Raw genomic sequence first — 18,181 nt, 5'->3', positions numbered from 1 at the left:
CAAAGCATTAAAGAAAGGGGAGGAAAACCATTAGGAAACAGACAGGCCTTTTCCTGAGGGATATTTGGATTTGTGGAACTGTTCTTCTGTTCCCCTCAGCTGCAGCATTCCTTAACCAGCCTTGCCTCCACGCCTTCCAAACATTTAAAGATATATTGGGCCACTTTTATTCTCTCAATTCAGACGTTTGGGCAGAGCTTGCAAGCTAGCAAATAAACATCTGCTCTCTTCTTAAAGTCAGTAGAGAACAGCAGTATCACGGCTCCTGAAACACTGCTCAGGGCTCTGCTGCCCAGGGATCAGCAAATGACAGCTACCAGTAACTTGCTATGTCATCTGGGACTTGATTTTATGATGAACTTCTCTGGCCAGGTCCTGGCCATTTTGGTGAGGTGAATGGGGCTGCATCAGAGTCCTGTTACACACATGTTCTTTCCACACCACATCCAAACTGCAGGATGAAAATGCTCACTAAGCTGATGTGGGAGCAGCACTTGGGTCATTCCAACCCTGCAGACATTCATGGAGCTGGGACTTACATGCAACAGCAGCCACTGAGTGTAAGCCAAGAGGTGCAATGGGGCTGGAGCTGCCAAGCAGCAGCTGTGCAGGCTGCAGCATAGAGGGGACAATACTGCAGCTACCCTGGAGAGAGAACAGCAGCAGCCAGACAAGATGCCAATGCAAATTCCCTCAGGTGGGTCTGGGTTCAGCACCTCACTAAAAGGGGTTCTGGTGCTTGAGCTGGCTGGTTTGTATCTGGCCATGGTTCACTTCCAAGTGGGAACTACTGAACAGTAGTCTGTAGAGTCTCTGTGAGGATCCCAGCCCATTTAGTCTTGAGAAATGAACAAGAATATTTGTATGGGTGTGCATGATAATGGAAATTCCACATTGGGAAGCAGTGTGGAAGTACTGTAGTCCCAACTATTGCTAGTTAAGTGCTGTCAATGGACCGGTCCCATTTGTTGTTAGTAGGAGATGGGGTAAAGAAACTTTTATAGGAAAGAACAGAAAGAAAGAAACTGTAAAGAAACTGTAGCTGGCATGGCATGGGGCTGTCCTAGCTCCCAGAAAGCAATAAGAAGCCTTGTTCCCATTCACACCCACAGCACCTGTTATCAGAAGGCACTGGAGAATTGTGCTGCTTGCTCTGCAGCTGGTTACAAAAACAGCTGGGCTCCGTGGAGACAAAGCCTTTCAAAGGGGTACAGATGCATGAAGAAATAGTCCTGTCTGCTCTGGCCAAACAACTCCTTCCTGCAAGTGGTTATGGTGACAGCAATGCCTCTACCCACCAACACTGGCTGCAATCGAGCACTTCCCTGCAGGGACAGGATTGTCACAGCAGTGGGATTACAGCTGCACTCTGGATGCTTTGAGGGGCTCCTCCAGAATTCCTGTAATTTCTTTAGCCATATCAGCTTTCCTTGATGGAGCCCTGATACTCTGTCTCCTTCTTTCCTCTGAGCATGAAATTTCAGGGGCCAATTCTGCTACAGTACATTTAGCAAATCTAATTGTGTTCCAGCATCTGGAGTCCTGCTCTCTCTGGCACTGCTAAACAGTGAGCAAACAATATCCATAAAGAATAGTACTAGGCACTTGATGGCAAAAGCATGTGGAGAAAATGTACCATGGAACAGCACATAGTCTAGGTGTATGCTAAGTTTATCAGGGCTACATGGCATCCTAGTAGATATTTCACAGAAGTTTGGTTTGCCTTCATTTTGTGAGAATCTCTACCTCTTTCTGAAGCAGAATTGCTATTTCAACCATTATCAGCCATCCTCAATTTGTTCATAACCTTCATTCTATGGGGGGAGCTATGAAACTGATGTATCTGTACAGGAATTTTTCTGAACTGCTTAAACGATGTTCAGAAAAGTAGGCCTGTTACTCAGGGGTCCCTAGGCAGGCCCTTATAGATGAATCTAGCATTTAGGAAGAGGACAGCATAACCCCTTGTATACATCTACCTCCATAGATTTAGATAAACAAATATATATATATATATATATTATTTATTTATTTATTTATTTATTTATAACTGGCTTGAACCCTCTGATTCATCCTCCTCAAGTAGAGAAGTGGGGGCCTCTCTGATGTCAGTTCCTCCCAGACTGGTCAAAGCCAGATGCAGGGATGTCCATGGCATTGGTCCCAAGAAGGCACAGGGGGAATATCATCCAAGGGAGCCACTTCTTTTTCTAACTGACCCTGAGCCCCAAAAAATTCTAAAAGATAAATTGTATTTCTCATTTTATCTGCTTTCTGTAACCACCTTATTGACTGTCATAGATGGGGTTTTCTGATAATTGATAAGCTGTTTTCCTTATTATGTGCAGGTTTTCTATTTGTATGTTCTCAGCACCACACTTTAAATAGACCATGTAATTCTGGTTTTTCCACAGCAGATATGGAAAGAAGTTGTTGTTTGCATCAGATAAAATATTTATTTGTAACACACTTCAGGAAGGTAGAGGAAAGGCAAATGAGGAAAAGCAATATGACGTCAGTGTTGAATAAACTGAACACACTCAAATTATTTGTCTGGGCCTTTTAAGCTGTACAACACTCTTAATATTGTATAAATAGATTTTATAGGATATTTCTCATATTAACTACTTTTATGGACTTTGCACCAGGCACAGTGTAATGCCTGAAGTCTACTGGCTAAACATGATTTATAGTCTAGGTTTCCTATAAAAACAGCTTTCATGGGGTTGTTTGTCAGTGGACTTTGATCCAAACAAAATTATTGCAGGAAATTCTACCCTGGCATGGAAGGCTACAGAGCTATTTATATGGCACTTCTATGCAGTATGTTGGACTTTCAGGCATGGGATTGCCATTTTGGTAATGTACCAGTCATCTCCTGGAGAATATGTTCTCTTGTGCATCTGCATTTATTGACTGCATGGATTGACCTACACAAGGCACCAAGGTGAGGGGAGGCTTTCAAGGTTTTTCTGGTTTGTTTCATCCCCTTTTTCTAGCACACATGTCATTGGAGGAATGTCAATAAGTGTAATAGCCTAATGAGTCCGTGTGTCTGGCAACAACTAATATAATACCTGTTACTTTAAAAGCTAGATGGTTTCCAAATCAATAATTAGATTTACAAACATTGATAGACACCATGAATTCTTCTGTTTTCAAGGAGACCAATGGGTGACTACAGTGATTTGATGTATGTGAAAATGTATTTAACTCTGGATCCCAACAGGAAAAAAGCCTGTGATAAAGTTTGGTTACAAATGTGTGTAAGACAAACCACCTAGCATCAGAAATGAGATAGATAGGGCACAATTAGAGCTGTGAAAGGCATGAGGCAAACTCATTTCCCTTGAAGCCATGCTGCTTGCTGCTTTCCTCTAAAGGAGAGATCCAGAGAGTATTCAGCTTCTGGGGTAGTTGTGAAAGAGGAGAAATACATCCTGTGGTCTTATCCAACTCCATTGTAGACTTTGCAACTTATCTCAGGATTAGTCTTCTTCACCACCCGGATGGAACAGCTCTTCTTGTGGAACAGGCCAACACAGTTCACCCTGTCATATCTCTTGGGCATTACAACCCTGTCATTGAGAAAGGCAAAGAGAAAATCAGCAGCTGAGGCATGGTTTGAGAAGGATACTCACTGAGCCGCAGCCATCCTGGAGCAGCCATGGATTGACTCAGCCTGTAGATATTCGTAACAAGTACTATCAGTTATGACAGGAGGAATACAGAGCCCAGATTGGGGCTGTTAATACATGAAGTGATTTCCCAACGTTTGTTCTTGTTTAAATGCAGTTCTCACTGATCATTCTGTTAGGGATTAGTATAAATTCCCACAGAAAGGCAAAATATGGATTAATTCTGTCTTCCCCATTCAAACTAAAGGTCTTCCCCATTCAAACTAAAACTTTCTTGATAATAAAAACAATTTACAGAGTGCCAAATCATCTCAGCATGAATGACTCCCAGCTGGGCCTCTTCTCAGCACAGGCCAACTCCCTCCCTCTTTTGGCTGAGAAAAGCTGGGAATATTTCCCTCCAAAAGTTCCTTGGATTTTAGTCTTCCTCACTTTTATGGGACTCTTTCTCCCTCCCCTTAAAAGAAGGATTTTTCTAGTCTTCTGGAAAGATAATCAGTTCACATCACTATTTAGGAAGACACAGCTCTCCTTGATGAGTCACTGCCATCCATAGGCAGAAATACACAAGAAAGCAAATTATCAGCATGTATGTCCTGTTTTGATAAGGAGGAAATGTGGGCTCTAGACAGCATGGCAAGGATGTTAGAATATCTGAATAGATGCTTGCAGGCAGGCCAGTGGTTTGGTGCAGAGCTACAGAAACCCAGAGGTTTGTGTGCTGCGGGGTGTTCAGGAATTTGGAGACAAGCTGGTGAATAGAAGGAGCAAGAAAACAGAGGTTAAAGGGAACCATACAGCCAGTTACTGTCTGCATCAAAAGAAGGCCTAGGTGATGAGGAAGAGCTGTGTGCTGGGAACACCTTGTGTTTCATTATGTTTCTTCCCCAAAAATTCTGTGTGATTGACCGATTATTCTGCTGGTCATGATTAGACCTAACAGAGAAACAGGAAAAGGAGTTCTGCTCTCATGAGTGTGACATTTCAGTACATGCTTTCAATGAGGTTTTTAAAGTCTGAATATTTCAATCAGTTTCTGAATAAACAAACAATAATTTGGGTAAACTTACAAGCTGCAGCAAGTCATTGCACCCATCTTACACCTGCACTGGAAACAATCTTCATTTTTCCACACCGCACCAAAAACATAGAGGTTTCTGTCTGAAAGGCACCCTGAATGTACACACCAGAAAATAACAGTAAATCAACAGATGTAGGCCATGGTCTTATGTTTGTGGAAATCAAAGCACTGATCTCTGTAGAATCACACCAGGGAGAGCCTGACCCTGTGCTTTCCCCAAAAGTTACCCTGTGTTTGCTCCTGTGGTGTGCATGAGTGTGTGACACAGCATGATCAAATGCTGCAGCCACATACCAGATGCATGTTTTAGCTGTAGCAATGCATCCAAAAAACACCTTAGCTTATGGCTACAGGAGGATATTTCTGCTCTTTCTTTATGCAACACACAGGTTTTGATTTTATTTTCTCATTCCTTCCTCCTCCCCATTTCTTACTATTCTTCAACTTGCAATTTAAACAACAGCTGTGTTGTCTTTGCTTTGATTTCAGCGTCAGGTGCCCCCTTCAGATTAATCAATGCTGTTTAAAAGTACATGGGCTTTTCTCACACAGGCAAGTATCTCAGTCATACATCAGCCCAGAGAGTAATTATTGAATCTCTCAGTCCAGAGAAACCTCTGGGTGGGTTGATTCTTGAGTAAGCTGCTGTTTGGATCATTCCTCAGCAAAGAGCATGTCATGCTATTCCAACATTTCTAAGAAAAAAAAACTTTGAATCTCTGGATTAATGTTTCAGGGGTGTCTAATATATTTGCCATTCTTACCATATTTTCTGGCTGGCCTAAGGTAACAGCGAGCAGGAACACACAGAGTTCTTGAGAAGAGAAGGATCAAGCAAAAACCAAGCAAGAATTTCTAGAAAGAAAACAAGAATTTTTTTTTATAATTAAGGGGTTTTTTTCAAAGATCTAGCACAGAGTTAGGGATAAGTCCTACTATTCCAAATAAAATCAAATATAAAAATACTTCCAGTGTAAAAATATTACATACACACACACACAGACAAAGCTGATCACTTACCATACTTGCATGGGCTGCTCACATATAATGATGAGGAGTAGTGTCGATTTATACACAGTGAGGAAACAATGGTCAGTGCAAAGGGAGGCGATGTAAATGTGCTCCCAATGGACACTCTAACCTGTTCCGATCATCAATCAGAAGGTGCCACCTCAAAAAGCCTTGCAAAGGCTCATTTTGTGCACTGGCACACTTTGGCATCTTGAACTCCATTGTGCTGGTGTAAATCAGAAGAAACTCCAGCAGATACACTGGCTGCTCTGCATCAGCACTGGTGTCAGTGGGGAAACCTGACCACCAGAAAGCAGTGCCTCCAGAACTGGCAGGCCATCAAGGACCAGTGGGGAAAAGACACTATTGTTCTACTGACCTGCTGTGAGGAGGTGCAGGACAGGTCATTCATGCAGTGCAGTGATGTGGAAAGTCCACTGTTCTCAGCCTGATTTATTATATTTTCAATTATTTTATACAAGACACATGATGTCCATACTTAGCAGGAACTTGCTGTAGTTGTGTCTCTCTCAGCCATTGCAGCAAAGTCAGGCCTGGGGACTAGAGGCAGATTAGCATGACCAGGCAGCACCTTTTTGGCAGCAAAAATGAGATGGGATGTGTATTGTCTCAGTCCAGAAGCAGTGCTAAGGACTGAGGAAGGCAAAGAAAGAAAAAGTTCCAGTTTTATTTCACTGTATGCATGTCCTGCCTCGAACACAGCGGGAATCAGACACCAAAGGCAGAGTTGTTTCTGCAACAGTAAAATGAGGACATTTCCTTCAATACTTATCTCACCATAAGTGCCCAGGTCTTTGTGACATCAGACTGTTAAAACACACAGTATGTGAGGCTGCCCCTCAGAACCAGCCAGAGAAGTTAGCTACATTAGGGCTGCAGGGATTCAATGCTGTACTGAATTGGAGCATAGACATAACACCTTTCAAAAGTTGCCAGAGCATTCCCAGCCTAATGAGTTGCATTGATTCCATTAGTGTGGCTCTTTTAGCACACCTGGCTTTAATTAGGCACTTGATTGGTGTGCCTGAACTCGTTAGCTTCCACTGATTGACAAAAAGCTAGAGGAAACAAAGCTGCACTGAAAGTGGTTTTGAGACAGAAGGGGAAATGGCAGAACAAGTGTGGTCTCCTGAGGGATTTGGAGTCAAGTAGCAGTTGTGGAGGAGGTGGCCGCTGTTTGTTGTGACAGAAGATCTGAATCATTCTTTATTTGTTTGCATGAACTCAACAAGAGACTTTAGAGCTTTTGTTGTACTTTGCTTTTAGCTTTGCAGTATAGCTGTCAAGTTTTGTGTTAACCTCATGATTTTGGTAGATCATGCTCTCTGTGTGCAGTTCTGCAGCAGGAAACAGTTGTGGTGTCTAATGAAGTGCTTTGAGGAAATACTCTTTCTCTGGTAGTCTTTAAATAAATTAATTTCTCTTTGACAGGAATTATCTACTCCAAGTAACTTGTTAGCAAAGGCAACAAGGTGAAAACATAACAAAGCTCTTATACTACTGTGAATATGGTTTTATTTTAATTAGGGTCTAGTATAGCAAGAGGCCAGACCCACTTCTTCTCTGTCCCTGCTATAATTCTTGACAAATGTTGTGCTGTGTCATGAAGAGAAATAAGTGTAACAGTGGATAATATCTCCAATAAGAATATAGTTGCAGGAAAATGTAATAAGCAATTCGGACTTGAAGAGCATGGTGGGTTCCAAATTATTCTCTTACTTCAAATTATTTTTAAGTTAGTTGGTTATCCTTCTCTCCTTGGAGAGAAATAACTGTATTAATAACTTTCATATAATTTTTGCTCTTTCTCAGCTAGGCAAATACATTTATATGTATAAGATACACAGAAAATAAGAAAATTAAGTGTGACCAATGCTATTGCTTCCAGAGGTGCCTATTAGCTCTACCTCCTGAAACTGAAATGTGTTGTATTCAAGTATTCTGTGTGCACTGTGACCTAAAAAAAAAAAAAAAAAAAGAAATCATCTTGGATGAATTGATAATTAAAAACCCCAAATGCTTATGGAAGCCTGAAACATTGAGTGAGTTGTCTGTGGGATCTGGAGCAGAGAAGAGGCTGTACCTGATTCTGTTCATCTTGCTGACCTGCTTGGACGTTTCCTCTTGAGACAAACAAGGGTTTCCATGTCAAATGGTTAAAACAAGGAGGAGAGAGGATTCTCTGTTGTGCAGTTGTAAATGATGTTGTCTTCTGGGGCTGCAATGTTAAGCAGAGATCCTCTTTTAAGGGAAGGATGAGTTCTCTTAGCCTAGGTGATGGCTGGGAAGGCTGAGTGCCTCGAGACACAGCGACTCTGTCAGTTTGCTGCTTTCCCTCTGTACCTTCTCCCCGGGGCTCTGCTGTGCTGGAAGTGCTCAAAGCCCAGTTCTAGACACACTGACTTGGGTCAAACAACTTCTTTTACTGGCTTGTGGAGGAGCAGCAGCAGTTAATGTGCCTCCCCTGCTTGAGTTCTGTGAAGCGATGAGAGGAACATCCAGCACCTCCTTTCCCTGTTTGTCTCCCTCCGGCATCTGTCAGGGCAGGTGCCAAAGTAAATTGGTCAAATCACGTAGTGGTTTGGCTAAAACAGGGACTCAGAGCCCAGCCAAAGAAGCAATTCTGCCCTGGGAAGGATTTGACAATTAGAAGGATCCTGTGTTTTCTGAGGAGAGGCTGGAGCTGGCAAGACTGGGCTCTCTGATTCTCCCACGAATCAGAGGGGTGGTGAGATGGTGGCTCCATGGCACCAAGGCTCTCAATAGGATCAACTCCATAGTTTTATTGCAACTTGCCCACATTGAAAACATTTCTTTGGAAGACTTCAGTGGCTTTAGACATGGTCTGCTGGATATCTATTACTTCACCTTGTGTTTCAAAACTACCTCAATGTATTGCTTAATTACTAAACACTATGGTGGGCCTCAAAATTGGGTTAAAGCACAAAAATAAATCTGACCTGACTTCAAAATGGTTCATGTAATTCTGTTTTAGAGAAGTTAATAAGGGAAACTGATATTCCTGCTGGCTCTGACAACTGGCTGACTCCATTTTTAGCTAAACTCATGGGAGTGAGTCATTAGGAGGACCCTACACCTAATGCTCATGCAGCTCTTGGGAAATCAAATTAAATTTAATATTTTCCCAAAAACTACTACCTGAGTGACATGGCCTTTTTCAGTGAGAAGATGGTTTGCTACTTACTAGGGGTGCTGCAGCAGCAGTCTGGCCACCACTTGTGCTGGGTGATACTGTCTTCCCTCTGTGCAAAGGATTCCAGATTGACTTCCTGATGCTTTTACAGTATGCAAAAAGCACACTGCAATTTATCAGCAGTCCTTAATGGAGATCTACTGGAAGCACTGGCTGTGCAAAAGCACTGAAGCCTTGGGGAAGTGTAAAGAGCATGGGTCAGTGCTTGAGACCTCCTGCAATAAATAAAATGTGAAAACAGAATTTTGAGTATGGGGAAGAAGGTTAAAGTAACCCAGGCTTGCTGTGTGTTTTACATTGGTCATATGACTTTTGTGTTCTGCAGTTTTATGTATACACCTGTCATAAAGCAATCAATTCCAATCAGTTTCACCCTTAAATAAACCACAGCTTGACCCAAGGAAAACATGCACATAACATTAGATTCCAACAGAAACTTTCAGGCTTTGAAAAGGTGCTAATGCAAACCTTCCTGCATACCCACAGAAGAGTTAACTAAGACCTAAGTGAACAAGAAAAATTCTCATGAATTAAAACCTCATCTGAGGTTTTAAAATTGGCACAGAAGAGAATGTGAACTGAAAATCTATGGCTTCCTTGGCATGCATAATGTAAATGAGATATGTGCTTTCCTTGTTTAAGTTGGATTTTCATTTTAAGATTGGGGCAAAAATCTTATTGGACAGAAAATATGAATGGGTACAAAGCTATTAAGCTTCAGGTGATAAGCATTGTTTAATAGGAAAACCTGCATCAGATTTATATGTTTTCTGATGTTTGATTTAGAAGATTTGGTAGGCTAAGCACGAGATTTCATTTCCAGGACAAGAGCACCTTTCCAATATTTAAAAGATTTGCCTTAAAAAGACTTACTGGAAGACGAGGGCCAGCTATCCAAAACTGTCTCTCCTTCTTGCAGGAAAGCTGTGCACTTTCAGGAGATGAAAGGGAAATTTGGGGTAAGAGAGCACACAGCCTGTCCTGCTCTAGCTAGGATTTTCCCCTCAAGGCTCTGCAGAGCCTCCTAAACCTTTAACCTGACAGGATAGTGGAGAAAACTTTCCTGTGAGTATTTTCTTTCCACTATGTGAATCTATCTATGGTGTCATGATCTAAAAGTTCTGAGGCTGGGGGATGTATTCTTTGAATGGGACTGTAGCTGTGAATGCTGAAGTAGAGAAATACCAAGGCAAAACATAACTTGGCAAAAGTGGGAAGTTCAAAGCAGAGTTTTGTATGCTCTGTTTCTGTTTTTCCAGATTTTAGGGCTTTGTTGTCTTCCCATAGCTAGACTCCTTGCTACAGAAGGGGAGCCAGGTCCCTGCTGTGCTTCTGGTGTCCCAAAACTAGATGCAATAGGTAAAATCATCTGTTTCCATGTTGAAACTTGGAGCAGACAAGAAGAGAGCAGAGTGCTCTCTGTGAGGTGTTTTGGGTCAGGCAGGAAATGAACCTTTCCTATTTTGTCAGAGCAAACAGAGTAGATCCACATCCAAGAGGACTTGGCGGATGGTGGAGAAAGGTGCTTGGGTGGATTTTAAAATGTGATTAAACAGCTCTGGATTGTGTAGGAGTGCTGCTTCAGGCTGGCTTTTCTGGAATTTGGTTGCATATGTCTAGTCAGTCTTAAAGGTAAAGTAAATCTTTGCTCACAACTTACTTATGACTTGGTGTTCTCTATAGACTTACCTTGCAACTGCACCTGGAAGTCTGTTGCAGACAGAAGGATGTCTAAAGAATGGTTTGGGTTGGAAAGCACCTTTAGAGGTCATCTTGTCCAACCCTCCTGCCAAGAGCAGGGACACCTTCCACTAAACCAGGTTTCTAAAGCTTTGACCAACCTGGCCCAAAACACTTCCAAGGATGGTGCATCTGCAGGTTCTCTGAGCAGCCTGTTCCAGTGTCTCCCTATCCTCATATTAAAGATTTTCTCCCTTGTGTCTAATCTGAATGTAACCTCTTTTATTTTAAAACCTTTGCCCCTTATCACAGCCTTCCCTGGTAAAACATCTCCCTTTGTCCACACAGCTCCCTCTTCTTGTCACCTCCCTTGGTGAAAATTAGAAAGAGCAACCCTAGAGTTTCAATGCACCAGGGTGGAGTAGTTTCTCAGAAATTATTTTCAAGTCCTCTAGCCTCAACCCTGAAGTGCTGGAGTCTGTGCTAGGCATGGTGTCATTAGAAGATGCCTTAAATTCTACTTTATCTTGGAACAGGCTTGCAAAGGGTTCACTGCCCAGCTGCAGTGGGGACTGTGTCTCCCAGCAATGCCACTGAATGTGGATAGAATCACAGAACTGTAAGGATTCAAAGGGACCTCTGGAGATCATCTGGTGAATTATGAAGTTAAAGCCAATACAAGCTGAGGTTTGCCTTTCCCCTGCAGACTGGGCACTGCTCATGAGGTATATGCTCACTCTGCAATTTGAAACGACAAGCTTAGGAAGCATTGACACTTTCTGTTGTGGAGAATCAGAACCTGGAGATGTAGGATGCTCACAGTCACAAACGGAAATTGAATAAACATGCCATAAAGATTATGAAGCTGTGCCCCAAAGGAGAGCTCATACTGGGAAGTGTTTCCCTCTCAGTTACTTTTTGTGGATTTGCTGAGCTGCTTCTCTGTCTGAGCCCAGTACAGATCAGTCACTCCATGCAGCCACAATGCTGCCCATAGCCCAACTAAAAACTTTTCATTTTTAAAGGGTTAATCTGAATAAAGGACCCTTCCTCTCACTCAGAGCTCAGGCTGATGATTTGGTCTGCTGTGCTCTCAGTGTAATGGAAGAATGGTACTGGGTTACACTGGGTACTGCTAGATCTTGCAGTCCATAGGTCGGTCTCCAGGAAGCCATAGAGGACAAAAGTTAATCATGTAAGATGTTATAGAAAACAGGACATTCAGAAGGATTTTCAAGTAGCTTTTCATTTTTTCCCATGGTTTTTGGAATTTTAATTCTTTTGCTTTTCATCCTTAAAGAAGAAAATAAGTCACATGAATTTCTGATGCTTTATTTGATTTTATTTAAGATACAGGTGTGCACAGATTATAGAATATGCTCCTTGGCACTGAAACATGACCAGAGAAGAACACAGATTAGAAGCTACCAAGGATGCTTTAAAATGTCACCTTTAATGTCTGACCTCAAGGAAGGAACAGGTCAGTTCTTTGTTCATGGTGAAGCATAAGGCAGAGAAGCCAAGGGAGATTCTTGTGAGTAGATACTCAGTTTCATTATATGTTGGGTTTTATGAGTAGATTTCACTTAACAGTTGCATTTTAAGTATTTTTGAATTTGTGAGAGAACCATCAGAACAATAAAAGGAAATATTCCCCCAATCCACCATTCTCCTGTTACCCCACCCATGAATGGACTGGGCATTCTTTTGAGTGATCATCTTTCTCCACTACTTTATAAGAGCAAGTCTCCTTGTTGAAAATGCTTTCACATTTCTCTTCATCATAGTCAACTGGTCTCATATAGCTGTGGTTGGGAAAAGAAAAAGAGGTGATGAGACCAAGAAATAAGCAGCTTCCACTTCAGGTGGTATCTGTACCTTTGATATGAAGAGCCTGTACTGAGGAGACTTTTAGGAGCTGAGAAGGGAACTTGCCCAAAGGTCCTAGCTCAAATGTTACTTGGCCTGCTGTGTAAGCAGGATGAAAGGAGAGTTGCAGTTTTTCTGGTCTACACCCAAGGGATGTTTGTTGTGCTTATTTGCTATTCCAATATCATTGATTCTTCTCTTCATCCTCGGTATGGAACTAATATTGCATGAGTGGTTGGGTACCACTATGGAAAACATTACAGCCAAGGTACCTTTAGCTGCTTCTCAGAGGAAAGCAAGGCAATGTGTGGCTTTGGGAAGATCTGAACTAGGATCAATAGAAATTTCTTAGAGTGTTCTCTCTTGAATCAATAACTTGCCTGATGTGTTAGCCCTGAGAGGAATTAAATTCTCTTTTTATTTGAAATCAAGAATTATTTGTTAAATACAACCTCTATTTTTCAGAGGAATTTCTTGCATGTTGAGTGAGGATGGTGTTGGATTAATGCATAACTTTGTCATAGGAAGTGAGTGGGAGACAGATTATTGTTATTTCTCAGGAACTCCGGTGTGAAGGGAAGTGGTTTGTGCTATATCATGGCAGCAGAGAAAAACCCCACTGCTGCTCTGAACTCACCTAGTGCAGCAGCCAATTCCAGTCTTGGAACAGGAGCAATCGTCACAGTCCTCGGTCCTCCAGCTGGAATCAAACTCATGGACCTTTCCTTCCCCATCAAGGCAGCCTGAAAGTGCAGTGTATGAGCAGCCTTCAGTGTCAGACCATTGCACTAACAACTGTTGGATGTAAAAATGGGTGGGATCTTTGCTGCCTTTTTGCATTAACATCCCTATCTGCCAAACACAGAGGCTCCCCAACAGAACAGGGTGTGCTACCCCAATGCATGGAGAAGAGAGACCTGTGTCCTTCTGTCTCCTGAGGTTCTCAACAGCATGGGGCTTCCTGGTACAGTTCATTTCCAGGTATGGAATTTGAAGAACCCAGCAGAAAGACAACTAGACACAGACCTGGCCAGAATTAAAAAAGGCTTTGACTTTTCTATTAACAACATCTCTTGCTGACTCCTTCTTTAAAGCAAGACTACATCTGGTCACAAAACTTCCCAGTCCTCAGCTGCAGGAAGAAAGCAAATGATGGATGAAATGTCACAGAATAGACCATAGGCCTCCTAAATAACTGATCTGGAAAGCAGAATTTTATGAGAACAGAACAAGAGAGAATGGTGGGGCTTCTAGGTTGTGTCTTCACCTATAAATGTTCTTTAGTGATGTTAACTCCTTTCTCCAAGTAGTAGCACCAGCTTTCCCAGGTAAAGCTGTATTTTAGACCACTTAGGGGGTTTTTTTGCATATTGGCACACATCAACTCCTGTTGTGTCCAAAAAATAGCATGCTTCTCTTTTGGGAATATTTTTCCTGCAGCTCCAGTCATCTTTAGACTGACAGACTAGCTGTGCTCAGAAAGGGCAGATGCAGACTCAAGGGATGCAGCCATTCTGCTTTTAGGAATTTGTTTTGGGATACAGAAACAAGACAAGAGTAAATTGCATGGCACTGAATACTTGAAAATCCGTTTCCTGTTTATACTGGCTACACACACTTACGCTTTTCCCTTCTCTGATTTCTAGATGTGATTCCATGATAAAAATATGATTTACAACTTCATGCAGATGAGTAAACTAAAATTATGCTACTTCCCTGGAAAAAGATCTTTAGTAATTTGGTCTGTGTAAAGCTCTCCAAATAACTTGTTCTTTTAATAACGTATTATTTTATATTCTATTGCTCTCCATACCCCATTTCCCTCCCATTTCACTTTGATTCCTCTCCACTGTAGCCACTTATTTCTAAATTATGATGAATTGCACAGAATGGACAAATCAAGCAGTGATTCTGATTATGTCTGTCATAAGGACAGTTGAGGACAGTTGACTTCTTACCTACAACCACACCGTTAGACATCCCTGGCTTGAATGGCATAAAGAAACAAGAAGCATCAGACACTGGCATGCTGATGGCAAGAGAAAGGAGGCAGGCCAAGATCGTGTTCTGAACAAGAAAACAGAATTCATATCAATCCTTCAGTAGCTATTAAGATGTCTTGATGATAAATAACAGGGAAATACATTGCGGTTTCAAATTAAAACCCAATTGTCTTTTGCAGTTTAGACACTTTAACACACTCATCAGGAATATGGAACCATTTTGAAGAAGAAGAGGCAGAGCATCACATGGGAGGGGAAAAAATGTCTGTCCTTCCAAGTTGTTAAGATCAAGCATTGGACTGCTAGACCCAGTTACTGTTTGTGAAAAAAGTGTGTTCTACTCCTTTATATTATCCATTAAATTTTCTAGTCCTTTTTTTTTATCTATAGGCTCAGTCACCAACTGCTTTTTCCATTAATCTCACAGTTGCAGGAACTTTTTTACTGAAATCTGTAAACTACAGAATGTTTCACCCTAATATTGAAGGATTAGGAACAAGTGAAATAACTTTAGCTGAAGTTAAACACTTGGGTCTTGGCCTTGTACCTTACTTGCAGGTGACACAACGTAGGTAATTCTATATTCTGTGAATTTTGTTACTGAGGCTTTTTCCTGAAAATTCAGCTGAAGTTTCAATATCAGTTTGAAATGTTTGAAGGGTAAAAGAAGAAAAGTTTATTCCTGGTAGACCAGGAATAAACAATCACATACACATACTGTATGCAAGTGTGTCATTTCAGACAGAACAGGACAGGTGACTTATAAAAAGAAGTCACTACTGAGAGATGAGAGGAGTCAAATTTAGTGTTTCATTTTGCAGAAGAGAGGTTAAAACCCACAAAACTGCAACAGAGTGACAAAGGAGTAAAAATCAAGATACTTGAGTTCAGAGAAGTGTTCAGATATTATCCAGACTTTTCACCCCAAGTTCTTACCTGCCTTTGCCTCTCTTTGACTCTTGCTCTCATAACCCAGAATCTATACATTCTCCAAGTTTCTTAATGTACCAAGTACTGAGATAAATCCAACAGAAACTCCTTTAAAACCTATAGCAACATACCATGGTCTTTTACAAGACGTAATACAAGATGTAAGGACTCACCATTCTTGCAGAATTAAGAGACTTCCAGAAGGGAGATGGCCTGTACAAAGCTCATATTCCCAGAGACCTTATATAGAGAGGGAATTTATGATAACAGCCCTTGAGCAAACTGACCATGCATGTCCAGCACCAATGAAGTTTCTGCAAAATGACTTCATGGGGTGGACATTAAGATAAAGCAATTACACACAGGAAGAAAAGTTTGTTCTAACAGACACTGGAGAAATAGGTGTGGCTTTTGTGCCACACCAGAGTTGGGAGGCACTTACAGGAAGCACTTTTCAAGCCTAGAAGGAATATTTAGCACTTGCCCTGAGAAAACCATTAGAGACATGATGGTTGTCAATCACAACAAAATTGCATGCTTAGTTGCAACCATCTAGGGTTGAAAATGTGGGTCCTAGATAACCATTTTCTTCCTTCTTCAGCTTTCCATCATGTAGAAGATCCATATGCTCAGGTCCTCTATGAAGAAGTAGGCATTATATATTTTATTCTTGTAGCCAGTGAGAAACTGTTTCTTTCTGCAGAGGCTGGATATGTCAGGAACAGACACACTTTCCAAGGACCATAATTTGATAGCAAAGAGGTCCAGTATGGTCCCCTTTTGCTTAGCTTTCACCTACAAGGTTCAAGTATTTCAAACTTTATGGGTCTTCTTGGTGATGAAGTTCATCCCTTATTACCAGAGCTGCACAGTTTGCAATATCTGAATTAATTACTCTGACTGCATAATTGTGGTGACTTCTTGTGTGGTTTTGAGAGTAGAGGTTGAACTCCAAGTTGGGCTGGCTACTCCACATCTTCTACCCAAAATCCAGAGCTGAGAGGTAGCTCAGGAACTCCACGAGAGAAGGCCAGAATTTGTGCAACGCAGGTCACAGTGAGACCTCTACTTCCAGTGACATCTTAGCTGGCTTTCAACTCAGAAAGATGGGCAAATTGGTTTTTCTTTGGTTACTAGACTATCACTCTTCAGGATGGCAGAAAAGAGATGAAGTGCTTGGAGGTGTTTGGTGAAGCTGTGACAATCAGCCTGTCTGTAGTAAGTTAGACTTGGTAGTGCTGATTTACACCCTGCCCTGAAATGGAGGGTAACTACCATACCCAAGGCTCCTATTCAGTGGACATGTCAGCCCTGGGAATTTCTTTATTGAAATCAATAGTCCACATATTCCCTTTGAATCTCTCTGAAATATGTTGAGCACAAATTGAACAGCATTGTGGTTTGGGATACTGTCGGTGTTTCAGACCGTGTTCATTTTCCAGTTAAAGGAGAGGGGGGAAAGGCACAGTAGGATAGTGAAGTATTACACCTGGTCCTAGGCCAAAGCTGCCTTTTGTGCTGGTGGCAGTCAAGATGGAGAGAGTTCACAGTCTCCCTTCTCACGTCCTGCTCCTGTACTGCCTGACCTAATTGATGAACACCTGTGAGATGCCTAAGGATGTGCCCTAGCTTTTCATGCTGGCTCTTTGTAACCTCTAGGTCCTGAGAAGTAACATTTTCCTCTAGGCTGACAATACTGTGGCAAGTAGCATAGAATCCTGCTCAAGGTATTGGCTCCTCCATGTCCTCAGAGGGGATCTGGAGCAAATGTTGCATGATATTTTGGAATAAAAGGACCATCAAATTGCACTGCATTAATTCTGTTAAAATTACTGAGCTATTTAATTCTTTTTCTTCTTGCATGTTATGTATTTGGCATGTAATATTTTGCTTCTCAGCCACCCTGCAGCAGTTCCTGTGTGTGAATAAAAATTATCAGTCACATGGAAATTTGTGATGCAGGCGTACTGGAGTGAAACATCTGGAATTTGTTACAGCCAAAATGAAAGAAAAGACAACTTCCTGGGTTGGTGCCGAGCAACAAAGGATGCGCTTGTTGCTCAACTCCGAAAAACCTAAACATCCAACCAACATGCTGGTGTATTTTCTTTCTCAACCTTCCAGACTGCCCAGCTGCTCTCAGTGCAGGACCTTCCCCTGTTTTCTAGGTGCAAGCTATGCAAGGAGCTATGCAAGCTGTGGAGGGAACTTGCAAACAGTTTTCTTTGGGCCACAGCAGAGAGGGACCTGCCTAAGCCTGAGCAGTGTTAAGGGACAATGTGCTGTGGGGCTGAAAACACTTACAGCAGCAAACTCTATGAGGATAGTCTGCTCATGTATTGATTATTTGGGTCATTTGTGACCCACACATAACATCACATTACCTCATGTTGTTCATGTACAGGATGATAGGTGCCTTGTGTGGGTGGGGAACAGGTTTGTTTAACAGACGAAACTCTGTGGAAATCTTATGCTGGCTTCCCAACTGTTTATTTCTTACTAAAAACATTGTTAGAATACCACTGCTCTGCCCACTTCTGTGCCTCCTTTCCACTTATTCTGATGGATAGAGAATCCTATTTCTTCCTAAGGCAGAGAGAAGTCTTGGAGACTTTCTTGAGGATTTACCTTGCTATTTTGCTCTAGTCCTTCTCCTGGAGTTTCTGGTTACATCTCACTGGTAACAACAGAGGTAATCCAAGTAATGCAAGATGACAAACTCATTTTTTTCTTG

The 18,181-nt window shown here is 41.8% G+C and overlaps 2 protein-coding genes across 2 annotated transcripts; both read right to left on the bottom strand.

The window, feature by feature from the left end:
* Positions 1 to 2,430: 2,430 nt before the first annotated feature.
* On the bottom strand, positions 2,431 to 10,737 carry LOC132329615 (uncharacterized). Its single transcript, XM_059850811.1, has 6 exons — positions 10,655 to 10,737; positions 9,839 to 9,896; positions 7,835 to 8,140; positions 5,484 to 5,574; positions 4,709 to 4,811; positions 2,431 to 3,578 (listed from the first exon to the last, which is right to left on the bottom strand). The coding sequence occupies exons 1-6, from the start codon at positions 10,735 to 10,737 to the stop codon at positions 3,449 to 3,451; spliced, it is 771 nt and encodes a 256-aa protein (XP_059706794.1). The 3' UTR covers positions 2,431 to 3,448.
* A 1,224-nt stretch (positions 10,738 to 11,961) lies between these two features.
* On the bottom strand, positions 11,962 to 15,906 carry LOC132329895 (beta-microseminoprotein-like). Its single transcript, XM_059851511.1, has 4 exons — positions 15,621 to 15,906; positions 14,473 to 14,581; positions 13,152 to 13,257; positions 11,962 to 12,450 (listed from the first exon to the last, which is right to left on the bottom strand). The coding sequence occupies exons 1-4, from the start codon at positions 15,621 to 15,623 to the stop codon at positions 12,321 to 12,323; spliced, it is 348 nt and encodes a 115-aa protein (XP_059707494.1). The 5' UTR covers positions 15,624 to 15,906; the 3' UTR covers positions 11,962 to 12,320.
* Positions 15,907 to 18,181: the final 2,275 nt, after the last annotated feature.

Source organism: Haemorhous mexicanus, chromosome 7 (genome assembly GCF_027477595.1).
Source record: "Haemorhous mexicanus isolate bHaeMex1 chromosome 7, bHaeMex1.pri, whole genome shotgun sequence".
In the NCBI taxonomy this organism is placed as follows: Eukaryota; Metazoa; Chordata; class Aves; order Passeriformes; family Fringillidae; genus Haemorhous; species Haemorhous mexicanus.
The sequence above is the reverse complement of the archived record's forward strand: the minus strand, read 5'-3'. Positions and strand labels throughout refer to the sequence as shown.